General features: G+C 37.1%; 1 protein-coding gene across 1 annotated transcript in view; it reads right to left on the bottom strand.

Annotated features, from left to right (window-relative positions):
* The window catches only part of SKAP2 (src kinase associated phosphoprotein 2), a 122,565-nt gene that overhangs the window by 49,593 nt on the left and 49,876 nt on the right, over nt 1-23,096 (bottom strand). The window contains exons 5-6 of the mRNA XM_064506275.1: nt 2,036-2,113; nt 1,222-1,305 (exon numbers count right to left, since the gene is read on the bottom strand). Of these exons, the coding sequence (XP_064362345.1) occupies nt 1,222-1,305; nt 2,036-2,113 (162 nt within the window). The remainder of the gene's footprint in view (nt 1-1,221; nt 1,306-2,035; nt 2,114-23,096) is intronic.

Here is a 23,096-nt window from a genome sequence, read left to right as displayed (position 1 = left end):
CCATACATAAACAAACAGCATGAGACAGTTTTCCACAGAAAGAAGAAAATGACAATTGACAAGTCAATATTATGCCACACCTCTTCAAAATTTTTGAAGAAAGATTATGTTTTCGAAGCTTGATCAATCTGTAAATTTCAAGGAAGCGGTAAAGAAAAAAAAGGGAACACTTAACAGATATACTAACCAATCTCTGTAAACAGAGCACATGAGCAGGAAACTGCAGCAAGCTGAAAATTGGGTTTAAACGTCCAAAGTAACTGAGATGTGGTAACACCTTGACTTTATTTCTACTTCATTTTTAAAGATAGGATGAGTTTAAATGAATCGGCATATCAAGGAATGAAACAAACTGTATCAAATTAAATTGGTCTTTGAATTAAGATTAATATAAGACTATCCGCACTAATCTCAAGTAAAGTCACACAAACACAAGCAGAAGAAAAAAGCTTAAGGTTTATCCAGAAATAAATATTTTTGGGAAAAAAAGACATAATTGCTCTTTTAAGAATTACTAAAAAATAATTCTGTATCATTTGTTTTATAAACAATAAATATCAAATACACTTAGCACAAAATTAAAAGGATGTTTTATTTGACTGTCAGTTTTGAAATTTCAAAGTGATATCCCAAGGTTTATGTCATATTCTTTCTAAACTGGGCATTAGAAATCACCTTCAGAAGCTAGCCTTAGCTAGTCTTCAGAGCTGACTTTTAGCTAAACATATTACTTCATTTCTAGCTTTTTCAGAACATAAACAATTTAGAGAGAAACATGGAACTCCACTATGCAGTTTTTAGACTAACATTTTCCTGGAGAAAATCACTCTTTAAAGAGCTCAGAAGGAGTAATTGCTGAAGGTGTTTTAAAATGAAAATCCCATTTGGACAGAAAAAGCACTTGCTGTCCAGTAGATAGATTAAGCACTAGAGTACTATCAAACCTAATAGCTAGCTCTTATTGGCACACAAAGTAGCTCTACAAGTAACTTAATCTTTCTTCCTCAGTTCCCTTGCTTTTCAGAACGGGCACATCACTTGCAGATACTTACACTTTTTAAAATTCAAAGCACTGTTTAAGAGCCAACAATTCTTTTAGAAGGTTCATTGCTCTCTCAAAATGACTTTAGTTTCTCAGTTTCCAACTCCACTAAAGCTTTCATATTCTTCTGTGTATTTAAAGAAGATCATTTAATAGTTTATCATAATTATTATAATTACCTTTTTCACTTCCATAATAATAGAAGACTGTCTTACTGATAGCACACCAACGCTTTTGCCATTCAAAGCCGAGAAAGCTGTGGTCTGCAATTAAGATAATTTGTGTTATAACACTTTATGGCATTATTAAACACAAATATGTTACTACTTTTCAAGGGTGAGGAAAGACGGAGGAGGGAGGAGGAGACAGAAAAAGTGCTAAGGAAAGGAAACCAAATCTGGATATGAAGGAGGGGAAAAGTATGACACTGAGAAGGACATTAAGTAAAAACCGGAGGTGAGAACAAGTGGAAATTTGAAATCAAATACAAAGAAAATGTGTGTGCCATTAAATACATGGAAATTATGAACAACTTCCTAAATATTTCCTAGAGTTGTTGCTGCATTAAGTGGGTATTAAGGTGACAATATAAGATTTATTGAATCAAGGTAAATATTGACTGAACTAAAGCTGAGATCAATACTTGCCCTCTTGAAGGAAAATAAATCTTGACGCTCACTGAAACATGAAGTCAACATATGACACTTTTGCATACGTTCCTAATGTTTTCTTCAAAAACTATCCAAAAGTCTCTGAATTATGGCTGACACTGGACTTTCACAGCATGATTTTTTTAGTCAATAAAGAAATGAGATTTTCTTTTAATACTACAGTAGCAATTATTTGCTGTTCTTTCTTTTGGATAATAATATTTCAATATTTCAACTTCTATTTCATTTTATCATTCCTGTAAAATGTTATTTGTGTATATAATTTTAAATACACACAGATGCTCCCTAATGTATAATGTAGTCTTCACAAAGTTAAACCTACCTTTTCTGCGCTTTTCAAGGTATCCAGCCTTCAGAACAAACTGAAGATCTTGAGCTGCAATAGGAGGAAACTGATTCCCTGGAAGAAAAATAAGTTCTGTAAAGCACTGCCTTTCAAGTAAAATATTATAAATAGCAGCATTAATGAACTTACAGATTTTACACTCTCAATACTCAGGAGGTACTGGAAAAAATTATTCTAGTAGCTACTATTGCAGATTATTTTAAGTACAGAAACAGTCTAACAACTACAAATGACAGAGCTGTTGCTTGTGTTGCTACACCAGTTTAGTGAGGAAAAATAGCTGCGTAGCAGGCCCTGCAAGTCTCAGAAAATAAACAGATAAATAAATAAAGCAAGGTATGGTAACTTAGAAAACATTAGCTTGCATTCTGAATATGCTGCTTAAAGCAAGCTGGATAATGAAAGTAGTGACTTTCAAATGTACGAACAAAAGCAAATTATCACAATTCAATACAATTAAATCAGGAATCTGATTTTCAATAACAGCCTCACATAAGAACGTCTTGAAAAACCATACAAGGTGCAAAACAAATTACACTGTCTACAAATGAAGAAACCAGATGAAGAGATGATAAAAAGTGGTGCCTGATATTGACAGACATTGCATGATTTGCATTATGACAGAAAAGCAGTTTAGACAAATAGGCTTTATATGGGGATACTGGATAGACCGAACACATTGCACAGAAGTCTGCAAAACTGTTGATCTAAAGATACTATCTTTAGGTTTTGAAAAAGAACATGGCTGCATCTGCAAAATGACAAATATATTCCACTGCATTTTTTCCTTTTTCTCAACTGCTAATTCACAGCCAGAAACATGAGACCAACCAGTCAACCCTGCGTCAAATTACAATAGAAATCTAGATGGTAAAGAAATGTGTCTTCCCCTTCTGAATCCCACTCCCCCTGCAAAGAGATGGAATTATGATTTAAATTAAACTGCTAGTGTTAAGAGCATAAGTATTTTAGATGTGTCCAATCACTAACATGCATATAAGTGTCATGTTTTTTCCACAAGCCAAAAAGCAGAACAAAAGCTATTCTTATGCTGCTTCTTATTTAAGCACATTTGAGCATCGCAGTGAAGTTCCCACTACTTATTATCATCAAATATTCATAAGAGTCACTGTAGGTAGGTGGCAAATTTACATGGCAGCAATTATTCATCAAAATATATGTAATCTCATTAAGTTCTACCAAGAAAAACATACAAAAGGACTGACATCAGCACACAACCCCTGTGTTAAACAAGTACTTTAAACTATCCAGAGCAGGTTAAAGATCAATTGTCCAACCTTGAACTAAAAACACTGTCTCTGGAAAGTGATGCATACTTCCTAGACTTTTAGGTTGTCCCTTAAAATAGAATTTATTTTTTATTGGTGCACAGAAATGAATTGATTTATGGTGGTCTTTTTTAAATACAGTTGTGAGAAGATGACGACAAGACAAAGAGGTAGGAGCATACAGAGAATATTATTTTTAAAAAATCTAAACATTCCCAGAATACATTCCTTAAATAACACAACTTGCTCTTCAGACAACAGATTGATGGGTTTTTTTGGCTACTATATAATAGTAAATAGAATTTTATATACATTGACATTTCCACCAAAACGCTTTTTCTATTTTGTTTTAAGATTAGCAGTACACTAGGTATTATTCCAGCTTCTACGGAATTCTTACTACTGTGTTAAAAATAAAAGAGCTATTGGCTATATGCACATGCCTTTCAAAATGATGCAGCTGTTCCCCCTCGCTTGGTAAGTATGCAACCACTGCACAACATTAAATGAGTATATAACACAAAGACACTTGCTGGCTAGCACAAGGCAAGTTTAATAGTTACTTAAGAAGATGATCTAATGATGATGATATGAGTGGGGAAGGTGAAGAGTTTTTACAATTATACATGGTGTGCTGCTTTCAGTTGGTCATTGGGAGGCATCAGTGTGCAATACTTCCCGCTTTACCTCATCCAGTAGGGCTCACTTTAGAACAGTGCATCCCCACAGATGGGAAAGGGATAAAACCTAATTAAAAACAAAGAAATAAAACTGGTTTGCTCTTTTACATTTTTGAATATAAAAATTTTGACATCAATTTGGATCTAATTTTATGGTTTGTTCTTTGTTTTCTGAAAAGAAAGTTTGGCAAGTGGTAATTCAGTGCCTTTAGAAACAATCAGATCCACAGAAGAGAGACATATAGTCCTAGGCAAACACGCAGGGGCTCCTTAATGTTATTCTGCCTACAGGCAGAACCTCATCTGAACTGACTATTTCAGAGAGCCAGAGTCTTCAGAGAGCCGTTCCAGTTTTGCCACTTCTGCGGCTGAGACAAGTTGGCACAAATTTAATCATGCCATTTTCTGAAGCTACATTTATTTTGCATAGGGCACTGAAAGCTTATGAGGAAAAGAACCTACACTGGAAAAAAAAAATGCAGACTTCCGCTGTTATTGTGGCATTGCAGAAAGAAGTCTTCTTCCCACACTCAACCTGTGGAGAAGCCAGTTTCTTTTTCTGTCACTCAAAGCAACTGAGGCAGCAACTCCATGAAACAAGACATGGCTGGTCAGTCTCACTGCCCATCAGAATCTGTAAGAAGCAGAGGCAGATCACACACATGTGATCAAACTTCTGTTTGAGAAGCCTAGGAACCACAAAAATATGAGGGAACAGTAGTGGAAGGGCAGGCGAGAGGGACCAAGTCTTAATATTCCAAGACATATACAGCTGTACATGAAAGGAAAAAAAGCCTATAAGCGTGGCTAAATTCCCGCTTTCATTTTCCTGTACATCCTTGGGGGTGGGGGGAGGGGGCAGAATAAGTACTATTAAAAGCATAAAGGAAAGAGAAAGAACCACCTCCTCGCAGATTCTCATTAACTGCAGGTGTTGTGCACATGTGGCAGGAAGAAGGCACACAGACCAAATCTTGCTCCTGCTCTGCAACCAAAACAAGGAGGGGAAGAAAGAAGAGAATGAAGACTGCCATGCTGGCTCTAGGCAGTTGCTGGAAGGAAGGCTCTTAAATTGCATCACCTCTCTATCTTCCATTTCTTTCATTACTTTACTCTGTTGTCCATGTTACAAATAGAAGGGATTAAGAGTGTCCTACAATCCCTAGATGTGGCAACGCGCAACTAGAAGTCTGAAATACCTACAGCAGGTTGCTTTTTGTTGTTGCTTTTAATCAAAACATTGCTTTCCTGTTCATTTAAAATAGACCAGGTTTGCCACAAATCTCTTAAGCAAACGTCTCATTAAAGCCATGCTTTATTATAGTAAAGCAGCATTTGTTTACATTACACTAAACACAGTAATACCACAGCTGAGAGCAGAGACTCATTAGTTGATTACTAGACACGACTTTGAGTAAGACAGCTTTTTCTCCAAAGAATCTATTTAACACAGAGAAAGAGTGCAAGAAAGAAAGAATCACTTTTTTTAAATGAGGAACTGGGAAGCAAATTAAGGAACTTGCTTCAAGTCACATATCCACTTAAAGGCAGGGTCTGAGATCTGAATTCCCAAACACCTGTCAATACTCTCTACTCATGCAGACCCCAAGACTTCCTAAGGAAGCTCTGTGGCTTGCAGCTGTGTGAGTACACAGGTGGAGAAGGGTACAACTGATGCTTCTGTGTGCCCTTCCAGATTTAATTCCTGTTATATCATTGCCTGGAAAGCGGTAGACACACCTGGAGTTGAGGATGCAGGAAAATATCTTTTCCATTCTGGAGTTTCTACATCGCAAATATCTTGGACATTCATCCTTACTCTTTTGACATGAAAATCATGCCAATACTATCCAATATTTAAGCTGATAATTAACTTGCATCTTCCAAAATACAGCTTAAATGAGGGAGGTCCATCTGCTTAACATTAAAGGCTTTCCTTATTTCTTGACCACCCACTCACAGATGAATCTCCCAGAATAGTTTCTCTTCCGATCTTGTTGGAAATTACTTTAATATACTCCAAACTAAACTCTGTGAGCTATGCTCCACGTGCCTACTCCCTACTCCCAGACTGATGTGTACAAAGACCAAACACCAGATCAGATATTTATGAGGCCTAAACCTTCAAGTTTTAAAGAAAAAGTAAATTACGCATATAATGCACCAGGTTCTCCCTCTTGGTTCTAGGCCCTTTTGCGCCAAGCGAGCAGCTAGCAGTTATCAGAACACTATTGCTGCCAGGCTAAAAATTCCTCCAGTGAGAAGAAAGTGGAATGCTTTCACTCAAGCATAAAGCCCACTTTTCCACCAACCATGCTCTGCCATCAGAAAAGTGGGAACACATTATTAATATAGGTGTATTAATGCACAGGTTCCACTGCATGAATCCCATAAATCCAGTGAGACTTCTTATGATTTTAGACTGCTCTACAGCTTATGGCACGTCCATTTTGCACCTTGGTAATCACAGAGCTAAAATCTTAAGTAATGCAATTTTGCACCCTACTGCAACAGTGAATTGTGCCCATTATTTAAAAGCAGTTTCATCAGTATCACTTTACATGATAAAACACATGAAATTTAACGATCACTCTCTGCATTTTGATTTATCAAAGGTGTTAAAATTTCATTCTGTATACTCAATAAATAACACAAAACCAGGCTGTATCATTCTATACTGTACACCAATAGGAATATTTTTTATTTCCTCAATGTGAGCTAAGGGATACATAAAGCAAGAAACAATTAGAGGTCAATGCATTCTAAAGAGGTGCTTAGCATGCTTATGGGAAGTTAAACAGGCAAAGTGGAGATAAGTGTAATTCAGTAGCAGCTAAGTAGTTGATTACAGTTTGCCTTTCTAGTAGAGCACCATAGCTCTAACTATTATAATGGTAAAGACTTCTTACTCAAATAAAAATCATTCACCATCTTTCAGTCCTTGTAAAGGAAAACCATCAAGCCAAAATACATTCATTTTATTATATGGAGAAAGAAACAATAATTTCTATTTCTGCATCTTCCCTTAAATTAAAAAAATGTATAATCACTATTTTTGAAATTCATTTCTTCAGCTTCCTTTTTACTGCACTGAAAACCCATTTATACAAGAAGAGAAACTGAAATCTATTCCTGTTCAAATTATCGATATTAAAAGAGGAAAGCATTTGATATCATCCAGAAAACAGAGAAGAAAACTGCTAGCAATACAAAAATGTATTCAGTAGTATCTACAAAACTGGATGTTTCTCTAAAAACAAAGAGCTGCTACTATAAATACTGAAATAATACCTGTTAAAATGGAGAAATATAGCTTTTTTCCTCCTCAGGCTCAGGACTTTTATGATTTCTCTCAGGCTGAGATTCTAAATTGGCAAAGATCTTCTGACAAAGTTTGTATTAAACTTTTGGCAAAGAGGTCATAATGTTCCAGCAACACAAAAAGTATTTTCCTCTTCCTCTTTTCTTTCCTCCCATCCCCTTTCTCACACACTTTTCCCAAAATTCTTCATATTTCTCCATTTCATTGTGATCTGGAAATACAGCATTTATCCATTTTTAATAGGGACTACAAAGGGATTCAATTATCTTTGAATTTGTACATACCAATACAGTGTGGTCACATCTGTTGCACAACTACTATGAATCTAGGTTAAAGAAGAGGTGTTTTACTTACATATGCATACCTTTTACCCTACAGTTCTTTTTAAAAAAAAAAAAAAAAAACAGAAGATTAACATTTACTGAATTTAAAAAAAGAATCCCCTTTCCAAGAGTCTTCTGATGAAGGAAAAGTGATCACTAGGAAGATCACGTAACATCTCATTAGCTTCATTAACTGTCTTAAGCATCTTCACAAAGATTACTTCAATATATTGCAGATATAATAGCCTAACAGCTGTAAATAAATTCAACATGCAAGAATCAAAAGATAAATCTTAAAGAAAACACATTTCATTTAGGTTAACAAATATAATGGAAAACATTTAGTTTTTGAAACATTTATTCAGAAAAGATAGCGTTTCGGTTTTTAAAGCGCATGTTCCAGGGACTGTCTAGTTCATGAAATTTTGCTATGGAGCCATCCCCAGCTTTCACCATTGTATTTTCTAATAGTTCACACTCATAATTTCCTCAGCACAGCTTGCCTTATATATCCCTCTAAGAAGTGCCAGCAGCTTATTTTATCCAAGAATACTTAAAGCAGTGTCATCTGTTTCTAGTTATTTTGTTCTTTCTAATTCTGGATCTGGAGTTTTGGTTACAAACATTAATACTACACCCTCAGAGGCCTAAATGCTGAGTGTTTCTTCTTGACTCCTCCCTTGTAAAGAGAGAGGGATGAGGATTTCTCCTCCTTTCCTTCCTGTAAATTCAGGACAAGGCAGTGGGCCAGGCAGCCTAAAAACCATTGCTACATATTATTTACAGAAATATTTAGTTCTTTTAAGCATTCCGCATGCTTGAAAAACTCTTCTAGTCGTTTTCATTTATCCCCTAATTAAATAACCATGTATTTAGACATTTTAAATCAAAAAACCTTACATCTATGACTTTTCAATGCTCATCTGTTTGGGGGGCAAAGTTTCTTTAGTAATTGTAACATATTTCACTTGACAAAGACTTGTTTTTATAATTTACTGGAGTCAGCCAGCCAGACTCCATCCACCAGGGTCCACAGCCTAGTGGAGTTATCCTGGATCATGCGCTCCTTGTCCAAACTTAAGTTTGAATTTACAAGATTTTTTACAAACCACTATTCTCTTGGACTTGCACATACTTGTGTTGGCTTTCAAACTGGTTTTCAAATGCCCACTGTTACATTTTAAATAGCAACTTAATATGCAGAGGGATTAACAGGTTCCTCCCCTTGATCCAGGTATGACTTTCACGTAGATAATTAACTATTAAAATTTCACAAGTAACACCCACAGCACATGCCAAAAAAAATAAATAAGAAAAAGTAATGTTTTCTCCTGTGAGCAGTCCCATCCCTCGGGGTGATGAAACGGGCTGTTGCATGCTCCATAGGAGCAGCCTCCCCACCTCTGCCGCTTCCCAGAGATTCTCAAGCAAGAAGAGAAAAAGAAGATACAGCAGTAAAGAAAAGGTCTCTCGTACAAGGCCTACTGCTCCCACCACTGTAATATGAGGCATAGAAAGTCAGAGTTTTGCTTAGATCCCTCCAAGGATCATTAAAGTTTAATCAATCATTCTAGAGAGAGACAGAAAGGTTTCAATCACCCAGAGGCCCACACTGCAGCTAACAGAAATGTGCATCAGTTGTAGGGACTGACAAAACAAGTTTTGCCTATGTAACAAGAAGCTTAGCTTCCTACTTTGTTGTGAGAAATAAAATATGCAGGCAAACACGCAGATAAGAACAATGCCTCTGCACTGCAGCTACAAGCAAGTCAAAATAGGCCATCGTGGATCAATTAGACGTACTGGAAATTCTCATGAAATGAGGTAGGCAAGCTGAAGCTCCCCAGCATCATCTCACAGACAAGCGCCCACATCCAATTTTGATTAGGAACCCTACGTAAAGATTCAGAATATCTACACAATATATGAACCACAGAAGGTGCTGTTAGCTCATGAGAGAAAATTAAAAGGCCAGGAATAAAGAGTCTACAGCTGGGGCATGACCAGCATTATGTCAAAATGCGTGTGGATAGCATCTTTAACCACATTATGATTCCTGTATTCCCGGATGACTAATAGGAAGAAAGTCCTATACGTTTATCAAGCAGCAAGTTAAAAGCTAGCATTTAATATGTCCAGGTAAAAACAATTTTCAGCTTAACATCTAAAACACCTAGAAAATTTAATACTACAATCCAATTTTACAATATATTTTACTACTATTTTTAAATAACCACCTGGAAAGCGTAAGAATCCCTTGGAGATAACCACATGTCACAATATTTTATGAAAAGAAAAAGTTAAGGTCGGAACAAGACGTTTTCTATTACTTTTCTGGGTTTGTTATAACTTTTTCAATTAGCAGTTTTAAAAGGACTAAAATTTCCTTTTTGAATGATTGCCACATTTTGTTCAGTAAATAAGCCTAAACAGAGACTAAACAACAACTAATATGCAAGTCAACATGAGAAAGATTTAATATGCTTTGGCAGAAAAGCTACCAAATGTCACTTCTTGCAAAGCTAAGCAATGAATATTCAAATGATAGTTTAAAATTAGTAATAGATGTTCTTTTAGTTCCAGGATCCTAGCAATCCAAATATTTATTAGTCAACAACATACTGACAAATCTATGAGAGCTTAAATTAAGTGAAGCCTACAACTCTTATCCAAATTTTGGTAATACCCTGCAAGCTAGGTTTTTCACAAGCCACACATCTATTAAACAAAAAGCATGGAATTTTCCTCCATTTCCCAAATTATTTTGCCCTATACCCTCTCCTACATCTGCTCCATTGCTTATACCTTCTTCCCTAAATTGTTCAATTTCTAGTTCCGGAAGCTAGTAAGCTCCCTTTAAAAAAATAGTAGTGCAGTTTGAGAAGTGCCAAATCTACCTCAACAGAAAAAGTGCCCTATGTGAATTTCAATTTGTGATGGAGACATTCAGGTAGGGAAATATTTTAACTACTGCTCTCATCAGAAGCATAACATATTGGAAATATAACAGGCAGTACCATAGTAAATCCAGGGAAACGAGGAACTTCTCAGACTACCAGCAAACACCAGTGAAAAAACCCAACATAAATTGCACGGTTTTATATATGTAACTTGATTATGCCAAGTGGCAGCCCCCTCAGATTAGTTCTGTAGGCTGCAAACTTCCAACTGTTCTGAGTCCGGGCCAAAGTCCTGGCCTGCTAAGCTTCGGAAGGGAAACATGAGTATACACTGCGAGTGTTTTAAATGCTCCAACAGCTCATATCCCTGATCAAAAAAAAGTTTTAACATTACTGCTTGCAGCTGAAAATCTTTCATCTGCACAAAGAAAGAGATCAGGATTCCTTCAGTCAGCTAAAAACAGAAGCAAATTTTTAGGAGTGCCACTTACAGATTTCACGGAGGACAGAGGCGCAGGGAAGCTCCAGTTTTCATTTTCTACATTTTGTGTATTCCTGCAAACACGAATGGTTAGAATGTGCTACCTCATTGCCTCATTTTTGATACGCTACTTCTAATACTGATAATTTAAGTAAAAAGCTGTGCTCAGTGATCAGTGAAGTATCACACTAAAAGCTCCTTTGCATTTGAAAGCTAATTTGGATTCACATGGAGGTACAGCTCTACAGTGCATTCTACAGGTACAGACTAGACTTTTTAAAATAAAAACAAAAGGAAAAAGTCTCACATGAGCCTTTCAAGTCTTCTCACTGCAGCACACAAAATGCATATCGAATACCCTTAAGTATGGAGAACTAGGAAGTTCTGGAAGTTCTGGTAGAATTACAGTCTCCTGCAGCAATGACAGTGCATTTACAAAAATTGCAGAGGAATATAATACAGGAAAGGTACTTTTTTTTTTTTTGAGCAAGACCTTGAGAAAACCCAAAGGTGAAAAATTCCACAGTGACCAACACAGTGTCTTATTTCTAAGTACTCTGAAAGAAGTAATGAAGATCCAACAGTTTTATGGATGGAAAACACACCCAGCTTTTTTCAAACCTCCTCTCAGCAGGCAATCGTTGCTATCACAAAGATAACAAAATTCTTCTGTTTGGCTCTGATTACATGTGACCAAGCTCAAAAAGGCAAGGGAAACCCTGCAAGAAGCCAAGAGAGTACTCTTACTTTTCTTGAAAGCTTTCCAGATGTGGACTTCAGTGGCCTGTTAACTGATCTTGGAGTAGTGAGAATGATGGGAAGAACCATCTTCCAACACCCACTCCAACTCTTCTGAATGATTACACTAATACTCTCACTCCATTTGAAGTCTCCAGAAGATACCATACACTTGAAGTTGCACACAACAAGAGAAGCTCTGGCACAACCCAGCTACTGCCTTCGCAGAGCAGCAGAGAACAAATCAGACCAACTGCACCAATTCTCCCACTAGGCCCCAGTTTGTTACAAGTAGTCACTTGAAGTATCCTCTTTAATTTTTAAGAGGTCTTTCGGAGTGATACCAGACCACAGCATGGACCTGCTTTCTCACACATGTGATTACCATCTTTCTCAGATGATTCTAACTAGCTCTTACTGTTTTTAGTACTAAAGTAGGAATACTTGAAATCATATCTTTTTTGTAATTAATAACAATTATATTCATTTTTATTCAGAAAAATTCTCTTGACAACATCTGAATCTCTTAAGAACAATACCCTTATTAAAATCTTCTTCAGATACCGTCTATGGGATTGAAATCCAAAAAGTGAAACAGGGTCACTTATACAGCATCTATTTTCTTCACTGGAAAAATTGATTTGACTTACTTGATGTCACGTTATCTTTGCCTATGGTATAAGCATCCAGGTTTCCATATTTTCAGTATCTATAACAAGAAATCCCGAAGTGTTAAAGTATGGAAAGTTCACAAACCAGAATTACCATCATATTCTGCAATGGGGTCACAACTTGAGAAAAAAGAACTGAGAGAATAGTGATGGTTGAGCTGTCTTGTGCCACGTTTGTTTAAGGCTAGAAGGAAGACATATTGAGAGAAACACAAGGTTTTTACAACTTGAATTTCTACAATAAAGAAATTGCTAAATAAATGTCAGTGCAGTTTTTCTGAACTCAATGAGCATTTCCTTTATCTTCAGCCTTTTATCCCATGCCCCTTAATCCTCACACCATCTGCAATTTTCCTTAAGCCTACTTCTACATATAAACCTAAATTCAGAATTCAAAAGACAAACTCCACAGTGAATGTACCACTGTTAAATCTTAAACTGTAGTTTAGTAATACGATGGTGTTCTGTGGATTTAGGTCGGACAAAGCTTGTAAGAAAAGTATTATCTTTATCAGATAACTATTAACACTGGAAAAAGCCAGACAAGCCTATGGATATATAGGCCAAAGAGCCCATGTATCGAGAAATTCCTCTATTTTTTTCAGCTTATATCAGCTGGTTAACACACGTACACTCCTCTACAAACCTGGCTTAATGAAGCTACAGAACATGCACAGCATCACTCAAAAGCTGCACTAAAAACAAAGAATTCAAGCCCACAATCATTTTTAAAAAAATTATGCACAGTATTTCCTTCCAAATTAAAAATTGTTGATTCAATTCCCTTTCGAAGTGCACAAAAATATCATCGGAGCGATAAACTGGTATTGCCAAATTTCAACTGAGTAAATTTTAAAGTTGATCTATGAACACTAAAAGAGTAAACAGGACTTTAAAGGAAATGCTGACATAATCTTAACTATGGCAATGCTGATGGCGCTGCTATAATAAATCTGTCTGTTTCTATAAAGCCTATGACAATCCCATTAATATGAATGATGTACGCTTCACATCGCATACTCCATAGCAACTGCACAAGTTATGTCATCTTCATCCTAAGTAAGAAATCAGTAATCAATATTTGTAAAAGCAGACTAATCCTTTGTAAAATCACTGGTTTAGTGATTGAAGAGTTTGCTCAATTTACACAGTTAATCCCTCTTCATCTGCTTGAGCCCTCTATTTATTCCAGCCACTTACAGTGGTAGTTATAGCAGATTAATACATACCCCCATGCTAAACATGTCTTGACAACTGACCCAGCATATTGCTGTCAGGATAATCTTTACAAACATTGAGCTTTTCTTACCAAGCCTGAAGGCAACATTCAGAAGTCAAAGGTTTACAAATAGTCTCAGAGATCTCATCACAAATGTTATCACAGTTCCATTTAATTATTTTTTAAGGACAGTATCTACTGTCATATTTTACAGCCCCAAAAAGTAACCATCTGGCTTTCTGATTCATGAAGTTAAAACTTATTACAACGAAGCCACTCAAAGAATTTTTAGAGCAAAAATTTTCCATGGAAAGAGAAAAAACAGTAAAGTTGTAGCATATTGTTAAGTGAAAGAGTAAGATGGCCATTTGAGTAAATACAAGTAAGTTTAGTATCACTAAATTAAGATTTTATGAAAGCTTTCAGATTTATGAAGGCATTTATGCTTAATTTGCCATTATATACCCCAGTGAAAGTTATATTATGCAACCAACAATTTAAAGGAAGAAATCTGAAAATATTTTTATGCATACAAATGAAAGAACTCATGTTTCAGGACAAATAAAGTAAAAACTCTTAGAAAGTTAATTTGCATGATTAATTACATCATAGTTCTTATGGTTGGTGGTAACACTCCAAAGAAGCTGATAGGCTATTATCTGCGTAGAACATAACTTCCATATCCATACAAAACTAAAGTCTCAGTGTTAGAATAGCACAATTGCCTAATTTCTAACTTTTTATAACAGGAATTTCTTGATCCATGGAAAGATAGTATAACAAATGGTGATAAAATCCAGGATTTTATTTTGTTTTTCTGTAAAATGGAAAAAGCCAAAGAAATATTAAGAAAGTAGTCAGAGAAAATGGTGTTCAGAACAGAAACTGAAACATGCTGCTTTGGCTGATGCATTAATTACTGGTCTACAATGCCTAATCTATCCAGCCGGCTTTAGAGATGCAATTAGATTCAGGGGTGCACTTAAACACAACTGGCAGAGGAGGCAATACAGGCTTAATTACTAGGTACAGTCACTGCATACATCAAAAATTTGATCTGCTTGATTTATAATTTGAAATAGATCCATAGAAAGAACCTATATTTGGGGCACTAACTTAAAGGGGCAATGAAGAACTTCAACATGTAAAGTCATTAAAACAGAGACCAAAAGAGGGCTTTATATTCTGTTTGTTTCACTATTGAGTTCTTGTCAATCTTAAAAATCAAAACACATCACTGAAGACATGCTACAAATGTTGAAAAATCTAAGGTTTATCATTTAGTTACAAAAGACAAAGGTGTCACTGTTGAACAATACCATTTAAAGGGTGACAGAGGTGAGCTGCAGCACAAAACAAGTCAGTGCATATCAAGAAAAAAAATATATACCAGTCTTCTGACTTTCTCTCCCCCCTTAAGAAGCCACTAGCCTTCTAAAACCAGTGACTTGATTCACCAACTGTGTCACCTGTCTGGTGACACAGATTCAGGGACAAATACTGAACCTCACGTCTGTGTTACTTGGGATGTCCTTTTAAAGTCAACTAGAGCAAGAGGAGATGTAGGGAAGAAAATATCTCATAGCATTATGAACACAGTACATGATCCCGCATCTCCAAGTGAATCAGTTCAGCACAAAAAACATTTTCTCTACAAATTCTGGAGGAGATATGCCAATCAGAAACTCAAATTCAGAGCAGAAATAACTTTTTTGAAATAAGAAATTCTGGATCTTTGCTCGAGGGGAGTTACGAAGAAAAGATGAAACCTGAATTTCATTGGTTAAAAGTAACTTTAATAAAAAGGATTTAACCCTATTAAGAGAAAAGGCATTTTGGAGATATGTGAAGGAGTAAGAAGTAAAATTGCATAGTGGTTCAAAATGATTAATATTTCTTCTCTTGTTCAGATGTTCATAAACCGAAGCTTACTGAGTAGAGCTAGAAGCTACTGCATAAAATATAGAGAAAAGATTTCTGTTATAAGGAATTCAATGTGGCCTAAAAATTTGAAAATTTCTATTAAAAAAAAAAAGCTTATAGGGGACTTCAGCACAACAGTAATGTTACAGCGCAAGTGTTGCTTCAGCATTCAGTTGGATTGTGAAAGAGTTTCTAATCATCTCCAATTTGAAATACACCTCAAGCAATCAGTGGAAAGAGTAAGCATGACAAAGATACTTATTGCAACCGATGTGATCATGATTAACATCTTGGACACTGGCTTTAAGATCAAGTAAGGGGGTTGCACTTTACCGTACTGACAATTTTACTAGCTGACTGTTGTTGGAAAAGCCCAACTGCACTTAGGCTTGACTGACTTGTGGAAGGGGAGTGAAGCCACCATTCAGAGGGTTTTCCTGAAAATTTACACAGGCACAGCTACATAGCTAATATCCATCGAGCAATTTAGCCACAAATTATGAGAAATTTTTTTTTTAAGTTACTTAGTGTTTTAGAGTCCTTAGTCTTCTGAGATGTAATCTGATGCCCCTAACTCTTCTCTACTCTACTCTTAAGCATCGTCTTATGAACCATTCAGTTTTAACAACCAGCAGTAGAGGCTGCTAAATGATATGAGTGTGCCAAAAAGAACAAACGAGTAAGCAAATATCACAGAGAAAGCCTGCTGCTGCAGCAAAATCTTAAAATATATTAGAGATCCACGAACTCTGTCCTACTGCTATCCAGTGAAACAGCCTGAAATTCGGTCAGGAAAATGTTTGGGGAGCCAAACTAACAGTTGGCACCACCAGTGGAAGACAGAACAAGGCCAGACATATGACTTGCAGCACCCCAAGGTGCCAAGAGGCTGCACATTACTTCTGCCTCCACATCTGTGGTGAAGGACTCGATGAGTATCAGGATAGCCAATGAGTTGCAAGTCTCTGCAAGGCTCAGCCAAGCAGCTGCTAGTATTGCTTGTGCTTAAGGCCAGGCTGCAAAAATGGGAGAAAAAGGAAAACAGCTGGAGCTATCAGACTGCAGGTGGAGAAGCAACAGCAAGACTGACAGGCCAGAACACTGAAATCCTCAGGCAATTTCTGAGAAGGCAGCAACAGTCACAAAATATTGCCTTAGGTGCCTGTTAACTCTTTAACGCAAATTGATCCTGCGGACTCCTCTAGTACTCCTTAGCTGGAACTTTGGCCATTACGGAATAAAGACTAAGACATTATAGGGTTATCATTGGCTTAACAAGACCTTTTTAGCACCTGACAGGCAATTAAGTCTTCAGTTTAGCTCTAAAATATTTACTCTGATCCTCTAGCTGCATATAAAGACATCTCTGAGCACATTAGAATTTCAGTTACAACTAGTAATGCCTCTTTTATGATTAAAAAAAAAGCTTTTAGAGAAGTAGTATAGAAGATGCATGAATTGTTTTAAGTCTTACATACGATTAGAGACATTCCCCAAAAAGTTTTGAACAATATGTATTTTCCCCAAGAATGCTGCAGCATGATGTACTTTTACTGCTATTTTGAAGCACAGCTTTATGCATTTTAAATATTCTAAGTAGTCAGCATAATCCAGTTTCCCTTGTCCAGTTTGTCATTTCATCAGCATAAAAGAAGAATGAACTATTTGGCTCTCACACATCCAACAGAAATAGACATGAATACATGACGAGTAACCCATTCCATGTTCTATATAAAGGTTCCTATCATGCACAAATAAGAGTGAAAAAGATGTACTTCAAGAAAAATTCTGTGTGGAGAAGGATCAGGGCTGATTAGGTACAGGGCAAAAAATATACATGGTGGTTGTCAACACTACTGTCATGTATAGAAAGGAAAACTAAGAGCCCGTTTGTTATTCTCAGTTCGAGAGGTCACTAATGTTATCTTGCACATGACGATTTGATGCACTATGTATGATTAATGCTTGTTTAAAGGACACTGCCAAGGTCTGTAGGTCAGACTATGACCTTCCATTTTTTTTCTCCAGATACCTATAAACAGATTATTAATACTTCTGTAAGTTCTTTCCTCCCTCTTAAGAATATTTCAATACTTTCCTACTACTAAAACAAGAAGTCCAACAGTAGAATTTGGCAAATAGCAGGAAAGAAATTCCAGCAAGGAAGCAAAAGCTTCAGAATCATATTTCTCATGTAATAAGTTATTTTGAACGGTTGGTCCAGCTGTGACTATTACAAGCAAAACACTTTTCATTCCAATTGTACAGGTTCTCACAGCCTCACATATATATGTATCTTAATGCTTTGGGATAAAATTCAATACGCTTGGACGCCAAGTGCTTCCTCAAAGTCACTTTGAGATGCTTCAAAATTTAAAAGACAAATACAAAGTGAATCCATTTATTTTTTCTAAAGAACTGAAAAGCAAAGTTCTTAAAACTCACTAAGATGTTGCATTTGTACAAAGTTCCTCATTGTGTTTTCCTATCTCTGGCTAGACTTTTAGTTCTTTTTATCTCCAATCAAGGGCTAGGAAGATGTATGTCTTTCAGTTTGCGGAGAGAACAAATCTATTTTTGTCATTTAATTTTCCTATAGTTTTAAATAATTTTAAAGCATAAGCTGAGATATTAAGAGACTTTACGATAAAAACACCATAGAAAAACAGAAAGCACCAAACTCATGTGACTGCCCAGCTTGTCACAAATCTTCAGGAACTATTTTCTGGATCATACTTGGAAACCTCAAGCTTATAGCAAACATGGAGGCATATAATTTTCTGCCCGCGGATGTGGGAATGGCTATTTGTTATCTACGTCAAAATTGCCTTCAAATGAGAAATAAGTGTTAACAAATTTTTTTTTTGTACAAAGCATGCCTACTAATAGTATTTAGATTTTTTTTCAAAAATCAGAGGACTACAAAATTGCTTTTAAACAGAATTTTTTCAACAACTTTACAACTCAAAGAGTAGAAGACTTTTATGAATCCTGATTAGATGGTACTTGCTTCAGATTTAAAAAAGTGATGCTGTTGTTGTGTTTTTCCTTTATTGCTATCCTTTTAAATGTTTAATAACAGACTGATTTCTACATTGTCCATGTATTCTTCTGCTTTTCCACAGGGTAGCAGTGTGCTTCTGAACAAGGCCACCACTGTGGGAATATGAATGAGTACACAAAATCCCTGCAGAAAGCAGCTGTTCCCTCTTGTACATATGCAAATGTAAGAAGGCTAAATAATGAGGGCAGCTTTATGTCACAAAAGCAGAGAACAACAGAGACGAAGTGGGCTACAACAAAGTTTTTGTAGGAAGCAGTGAACTAAAGTCTACAAAAAAAGGATACGAATTGTTCTTAATATTCTCAGTCGTGAGAATCATGCTGCTGAGGAAAATACTGATTAATTTCTGCAAAATTCATCCTGCAGGTTATTAAAAAATCTAATAGACAGACAGACTCAGAGGCCTTTTTTTCCTAAGACAGTGAGTTTATTCAAAAAAATTATCATGTAATTAAGACAGAAGTCTGGACATTTTTTTCCCAATACAATCAGTCTTACGTATGACCTTGGACAAGTCATTGAATCTAACTCAGTTTTCTTGTCCATAAAACGGAGATAATACCTCTGCCCAGGGCTACTGGAAAGCTAAATTCATTGTCCATAAACGTGATTTGAAATAGCAAGGTGAAAGGGCTTTATCAGTGTTACGTACTGCTGCATTTTTCATTGCTTTTAATAAGCCTAATGAAACCATGTAAATTTTGAATGACAACATTAGGCAGATTTTCAGGCCAGCTCTTGCTAGTAGTAAAAGGCATTACAGATTTCTTGAGATGACCCCGATTTGAGCTCTGACAACTAATGGCTGAGTCAGAACATTGCTATGTGAAGTACTGTGAAGAGCCTTCCAGATGTCAGTTGTTCTAACAGGGGACCGTTTATTTGATATTGGAGTGAGCGGTTGCCTCAGTGATAGAGTAGGAAGAAGAAATGCTAGAAAAGGAAAAGAAGAAGTGTTTCATATTTGCTTATTTGATAAGCAACAAGCAACACTAACATTTTTCAAAGCTTATGACTGGAATTCACTAGTTAAGCTTACTACAAATCACGCATCTCACCAGCAAGTGTCACAGATGACAAGAAGAAGTAATATATCAAGCCAAAAATACACAAGCTACATAGACTAAACTGCATAATTTCCCATAACGATCAACTATACTCCCTTATCATAAAAACCTGCCACCATAACCCCAATTTTTTTTTTTTTTTTTAGTAATAATGCATGTGCCTTGAATTCACCATTTCATAAGGAAAATCCTTTGGCAATACACGCTTTGCAGCAATGTGGGTGTCACACGTCTATCTCACCTACGTGATACATGCTTAGGGCCACCACAGCTGCTGCAAACAGAAACTGATCTCACCTTTTAACCTGCATAGTGCAGCAGCAGAAATAGTTATACATAACAAAGATACTGTTTTAGCTTGCATGCTCTTCCTGACATGCTCTACAGACATACGTTAAAAAAAGATAAAAATCTAGACCAAAATAATTTGTCCACTACCCTCAAATGTCACTTACAGAGAATATGCTTGTCATTGAACAAGTACGTGAGCAACATAAGCCGAAAAACTCTACAATTTGTAATCTCCTCCATTATTTCTTTTAGAGGGTTACTCGACAAACTAGTTTTGAAGAAAAAAATAGTTACGCTTTTTTCTGTCATTAAGTTTCATGTTTGCACTGATGTTTAGTAGAGTTGACAGATCAGCAACTTTCAACAGCGGAGTACAGTTTTAGCAGTCACCTACCACCTTACCGCTTTTGGTGGTAAACTATGAGATTTCTGTACATGTGGCAAGCTAAGCTGCCAGATAACCCCACCCCCCACTCCAGTAGCTACTACACTCAGATAAAATCATCTCTACACCACACACACAATGAGGACATTTTGGACACTACATCTGACTTGCTGCACATAGTATACAGTAAACTGAGTACAGGAGCTGTCAGTGTCTGAAGGGCTGCTTTAATGATCAAGTATTCCAACAGATGCAGGAAAACCAGACTGCCAAAGCACTGAAAACTACGGTACAAAAAGCAGACTTCCTTCTCCAACAGACGGTCTTAGAATAGAGTGCAGCAGAAAATAAGCAAAAGCTTGCGAAAGCTTGTGAAAACAAGAGCACTCCCACACGTTTCTGCAGTGGGTGCTCGTAAATACGGCACACGTTTTTTCATACATTTGTGCAGCTAAATTCCTCAGGCAACTAATTCAAAGTTTTCACCTCACCTGGGAATGAAATAGGTGGAAGTACTGTAAAGAGATGCCTTGGAAAACTCAGGGAAAGAGGAGGCTTCCCCCACCTTGAGACATGAGAGAATTTCTGATAACTGAGCAACAGGGAGAACAGCCACAAACAGGCTCTCCTTTGCCTGCCTAACTTCCATAACCCACTTCTCATTTCCTAATCCTGCTCAAGCCCTCAAGGTGGGAAACACCAATAAATTGTGAGGCCAGCTTGTGAGAGCAAACAAGGGCCATGGGAACATGGCCTGAAGTTCAAAGCTAGGAGCTGGGCCTGGCAGTGCTGTAAAACAATACACGTACACACAGGTTTCACGAAGCCTAGCGGGGAAAGCTGGGAAAATAGGAGAGAAGCAGGAAGATCTCTATCAGAGGTGGAAGAATGTACATGAGACAAAAAAATTTCAAGAAATCAATTTCTGCCATAATATTTATGGTATAAATGCAATTTGCCAGGAACAGCTGTATCTTCCAATCGTAAATCCAAATAGATAATGTGTAACCTTCAAACGAGAAAATAACTCCAACAGCTTCAAAGCCACCAAGCCTAGGACACTCTAGTTAGAGTCTAACTTGACCATTTCCCTGTCCAAAACCACACTCGAATATCAATCAACACCACATCAAGAGTGGGCTGTTCAGACCCAGCCTCTCTCCCACAAGCGTAAATCTCAAGTATAATTTAGACAGGTACTTGCACCCCAATGTGATAGAAGAGCAGGGTCTTCTAGACACAGTTGTAAATAGGACAAGTTACTCTTTATCCCTGGTTTACAGAAACACACTCAGTTTACTCCCATAAACACCTGGATTTGCAAAATAGAGATCTAAGGAAAGTACAGTAAGTTTCTTGCACAGAATCTAGAAGAAAAATATTCTTGCATAAAACCACTCTCCTTACCTCCATCCTTTCTACTCCGACCATTGTGTTTTCCGCACACTAGTGCTTGTCTCTGGAAACATCCTTTCTTCTGCACCAAGTCCTATGGTCTTACTCCCTCAAAGCCTTTCCTGTGTCCAGTACTCTTTTTCTAGGCTGCTTCCTACTTCTCAAATCTCTCATCACTTCTATTTCTTCTTTGTCTCCTCTTTCTCCATATTCTTAGTCCCAGCTCCCTAAGATCCTGCTCTACTTAATTGCTTCATCCATTTATGAACAACTGACCTCTCTACATTACCCAGACCACCTTGTACATCCACTTTACTCAGTGGCACTTATCCACATCAGGAAGATCCTTAGCCAAGTGAGCCGTTTATCTGTTCCTACATATCCCCAGTCTCTTGCCACAGCCCTAGTAACTGGGTGAGCGTGCCCACCTCCACTGGGCACAGGCCCTGTTGCCAGCTAGGCTCAGAAACACAATTCCCCAACCATCTGCCCAGGAGGGCTAAGGCAAAGGGATTGCACAGGTGTCTGGGACTGAGCTGTAAAACAGGTCAGTTGTTTTGGGGGAGCCACATCCAGCCCATCAATCAGGAGTCGCCTCTCCCCTAAGCAATGGCATTCCAGGGAATGAGGTAAACACGAAGACATTTGCTGGCTTTAACCTCCGCCCCCTTCAGTGCTCACTTTGCTCAGCTTTGAGCATCTCATTAGAAGTGCAACAGAAAGTATCCTATTACTTTTCTATTTTTAATCTCCTTTCCTCCACTGTGGTCTCAGTCTTTTATATCATACCCTACTACAGGTACAGTTTGCTACCATTAAAAACAGAAATGCTTCAGCTCCCAGAGCATATTATTAGCCAAACATACATATATATACATACATATATATATATACACACACACACATACATACATATATATATATATACACACACACACATACATACATATATATATATATATATATATATTCCTCCTACCCCTCCTACCCTGAGCCAGTGGGAGAGCATTCCATGCCCATCAACAGAAAAATCAGAAAACCAGGCCTGAAAGAGACCTCAGTGAAGTCTTTTACTTCACATACCTGCTCCTATGCCCAGATCAGTACTAGGTTTACCTAAAGTACATATCTGGCACAAGTTCAGTAACTGCTTCATGAACAGTGCAGCTATGTACGCAGCAGCAGTGCAGTACTGAGTGCAGTAACTATCAGCCACCCTCCTACGATTTCAAAACAAACCTCAGATATACCTGCACCAGCACCCAATGCCAGACAAAAGCTCCATTCTC

Source organism: Dromaius novaehollandiae, chromosome 2 (assembly GCF_036370855.1).
Source record: "Dromaius novaehollandiae isolate bDroNov1 chromosome 2, bDroNov1.hap1, whole genome shotgun sequence".
Lineage (NCBI taxonomy): Eukaryota > Metazoa > Chordata > Aves > Casuariiformes > Dromaiidae > Dromaius > Dromaius novaehollandiae.
The sequence above is the reverse complement of the archived record's forward strand: the minus strand, read 5'-3'. Positions and strand labels throughout refer to the sequence as shown.